The sequence below is a fragment of the Morone saxatilis genome, unplaced genomic scaffold (assembly GCF_004916995.1).
Source record: "Morone saxatilis isolate NCDOM2014 unplaced genomic scaffold, NCSU_SB_2.0 Contig11, whole genome shotgun sequence".
NCBI lineage: Eukaryota > Metazoa > Chordata > Actinopteri > Moronidae > Morone > Morone saxatilis.
In genome coordinates this window covers 31,063,899-31,067,516 of record NW_023339663.1, presented here as the reverse complement: position 1 = coordinate 31,067,516, position 3,618 = coordinate 31,063,899, and the positions used below count along the sequence as shown (strand labels likewise).

The 3,618-nt window shown below is 39.1% G+C and overlaps 1 protein-coding gene across 1 annotated transcript; it reads right to left on the bottom strand.

Moving 5' to 3' along the window:
- Positions 1–25: 25 nt before the first annotated feature.
- On the bottom strand, positions 26–2,127 carry si:cabz01068815.1 (the record flags this gene model as incomplete). The annotated part of the gene is given in 2 exon segments (XM_035682267.1): positions 26–1,655; positions 2,037–2,127. Coding segments are annotated over 2 exon segments (395 nt in total), but the record flags the coding sequence as incomplete, so codon positions are not given.
- Between the last annotated feature and the right edge of the window lie 1,491 nt (positions 2,128–3,618).

Genomic DNA, 3,618 nt, shown 5'->3' with positions numbered 1-3,618 from the left:
CAGGAACTAAGAAAAGAGATCATATCTAATATACTATAAAATAAAATTGAATTTAGGTCACCACACTACAACCTCCCCATGACAACAAGACTCCAAGAAACTGCACACAGTCACTACACCTGGCTGCTGTCTGACACAGTTACAGCATGGAACTCTTCCTAAAACTACAACTTGTTGATTTAACATTTATTTTAGCCTGTTCTTATTTGCAGGCGGTTAAATACAGAAGTTTTGTCGTGACCCTTTGGTCCATTTACCGTGTGTATGAGACGCTTAGGGGTGTAAGAAAGGAGCGTTGGTATCTGACAACCTGTGAGAATGTGTTGTTTATTTTTGTGTACAGATTAAACAAACAAGATGCATTGTGTTCATTGGTGAGCTTTTTTTTTTGTTTAGCACTAAATCATAACAGAAGTTATCTCGGGACACTCAAATAGAGCAGGTGTACACCATACTCTTTATAAAGTTATTTGTAAGGAGTATGCAACAATTCCCACCGATTCCAGCTTAGATATGTGAAATACCAAACTACAGCCATGAGACAGTTAGCCTAACTTAGTAAAAAGACTGGAAATGGAAAAAGAGCTAGTCTTGCTTTTTATAAAGGTTAAATGAAAAAAATTAGCTTATCAGCGTCTTGAAATGTCACAGATTAACATGTGAAATCCAGTAGCGTGGATTCCGCCAGGTGGGGCTACGAGCTAAAACTAAGTTCAACCAGTGCATTATATATATATACTTAGGCTTTGGATAAAATTAATCTCCAAATGTACGGTGCAATTTAACTGTCACACTTAAGTGAAAGTAATTTTATTTTTATTTATGTATACCGGCTGTGAAAAGGTGCAGAGATGCATGTTGGGCTTAGTTGAGCGAGAACAATAACAAAAACGATTTTTTATTTAAAAAAATATATTTCAGAATTAAAATTGTGTTGGACCTGGACAGAGCCAGATTAGTGGTTTCCAGTCTTTATGCTAAGATAACCTACTTCCCTGTAGGCTTTAGCCTACTTAGCATACAGACAAAAGAGAAACGTTCACTCTTAGAAAGAAAAGCAAATAAGTATATTTCCCAAAATGTTGAACTAGCCTATTGAGTAACATAAACTTTGGTCTTGCACTGTTGGCAATATATATATATGGTATAACCCCTACATTTAACATTCAAACAATGTCAAGGACTGATTAGTCTGTTGAACTACCAGGCTGCATGTATTGCAAGTTGTACATGCTTCTAGCAAGAAGTGGTGAAAGTTTAACTGTATGTGAGAGAGGTGTAGAGGACCATGGTAACACTGTGTCACAGGCTGAGATTATTCACACTTGTTGTAATGTGTTATCGGAACTCTTCACTCCATCGTCTTCACTGCTTCATCAGCCTCAGGCTCAGCAGCTGCCTCCTCCTGTTTCTCCTCCACTGCTGCAGTATCTGAGTATAGGCAGGAAGTATTGCCATCTTTCCATGTGACTACTATGTTTCCTGCTTTGAGCTCACTCACCTCCCCATTGGAAGGTTTGTTTCCCTGCTGCAGGCTGTCAAGGGATGGTTTGCTGCTACTGTCATCTCTGAGTGAAATGATCAGCAGTTCCTCACCTTCACTCTTCTGAGCCATGGCAGCTGCTGCCTTGTACTTTGCAATCTTCTTTCTGCTCCTGAAAGAAAAAAGACAGGAAACTATGCCATATATAGTGTTGCTATGAAAATCCATCCATCCAACAAATCTATCCATACAACTGTGGACAAAGCAGGTGGAAATATTGCTTTTCTTATTTTTTTAAATTTGTACTGGAGTTGTCGTCAACTCTAATAAACTGCACCGAGATCTCTTTCTTGTCTGTCCTTTCTCTGCTGTCTGTCTGCTCTCCATGTATCTGTGTGTGGAGCTGAACAACATTAGCATTATTATGATTAATGATCATTAGGCCGTTTTGGTGGGACCTCAAATGCACTTGGTGCTGCTGTAATCTCTGCACCACTGGGCATGCTATGAAAATAAATTGAATTGAAAATTATTGTATAACTTCGGTTCATACTTGTTGGCCATGGCTCCCATTCCCAATAGCAGAAAACCAACAAGAAGGCAGACAAAGGCCAGTCCGAGCAGCACGAACTTCCATGTGGTCGCTGCAACAGAAAGAAGATAACACTCAACAACAGTAATGCAGTGTTTTACGATAAATCATATTTATTGGCTGCAGGGTGGCAGTTAGTACACGTTCACAAGTATCCTGCTTTGACTGAAAATATACTCTCTTTGGGCGTGATTCTTCACCCACAAACTTGGCCCTTGAAGCCGGATCCTGAGCGCCTTTCTTTCCCTCCTCCGTGACCTGGGAGTAAAGAGACTGTGCACGGCAAAATAAAAAATCCTTTTCTGTGAATTCAGAATAAGGCATTCCATAAGGTGGGAGGAGGGACTGGTTGGTCTACGGGATCGAATAGAGGTGAGAAGTCAGTTTTTTCATTTGAAGACAAAATGGTTACCTGTGTGTGTGTGAAAAAGGCCTAAAATTTAGTGTCGTGTAAGACCTACTGAAAATGGTCATAGGCATCGGGTTGTGTAAGACCTACTGAACATTTTTTTACACTGCAGGTTGACGGTTGTAAAAAACTGATTGAAAAGATTCTGAAAGTGTGCAAGGGAGATGAAAAAAGTACTACATTCCCCTATGCTGCTGTTTCTTGTATTGAATTTCTCCTACCGGGGATCAATAAAGGACCATCTTATCTTATCTGCAACTGGAAATATGGCTATTGAGCCTTTAACAAAACAAACAAAGTTATATGATAACTACAGACCTTTTGTAAGACAGTACCTATTAAGACTTGAAGCAGAGGATGGCATGGTTGAAGTAAAAACTTCAAGGACTGATAAAAAAAATGTGCTCTGGTGGAATGTAATACACCAATCTTGCCAGTTAAAAAGCTGCCTCCTGCTACAGGTTGGAGACTAGTAAATTATTTGCAAGCTGTAAATAAAGCGGTGATTCCACGTGCACCAAATGTACTTCATCCTTACACTCTTTTAAACAATATTAAGCCCACAAATGTCTGGTACACTGTGATAGATTTAGCGAATGCATTTTTCTCAATTCGATTAGATACAAAATCACAATTCTGGTTTGCATTCACTTATAAAGGCAAGATATATACATATAGCAGTTGGCTCAAGGCTATTATGAATCCACAACTATATTTTCCCAAGAAATGAGAAAATGCTATCCTACAGATACCTCAGCCAGAGACAAAAATACAAATAATGTCCTTTTTTAGGCATGTGTAACTTTTGTAGACTGTGGATTGCCAATTATGTTGACACCAGTACATGATATGATCTATGGCACGTCAGAAAAGATTCAGTGGACACATGAAGGATTAGAATCATTCAAACTGAAGCAGGCCATAGTTTTTTTAGCCTTGCCAAATATTGAAGAAGATCATATCAACAGCTGATTGCAAACTTTTTTATACAATTCTCTGTATTATGCTTTTTTTTCATTTTTAACATTAATACGTCCTGGTCGTGGAACAACAGACCAACTCTTCACTCTCGCAGGTGTCCTGGAAGGGGCCTGGGAATATGCCCATCCGGTCTACATGTGCTTTGTGGATTTG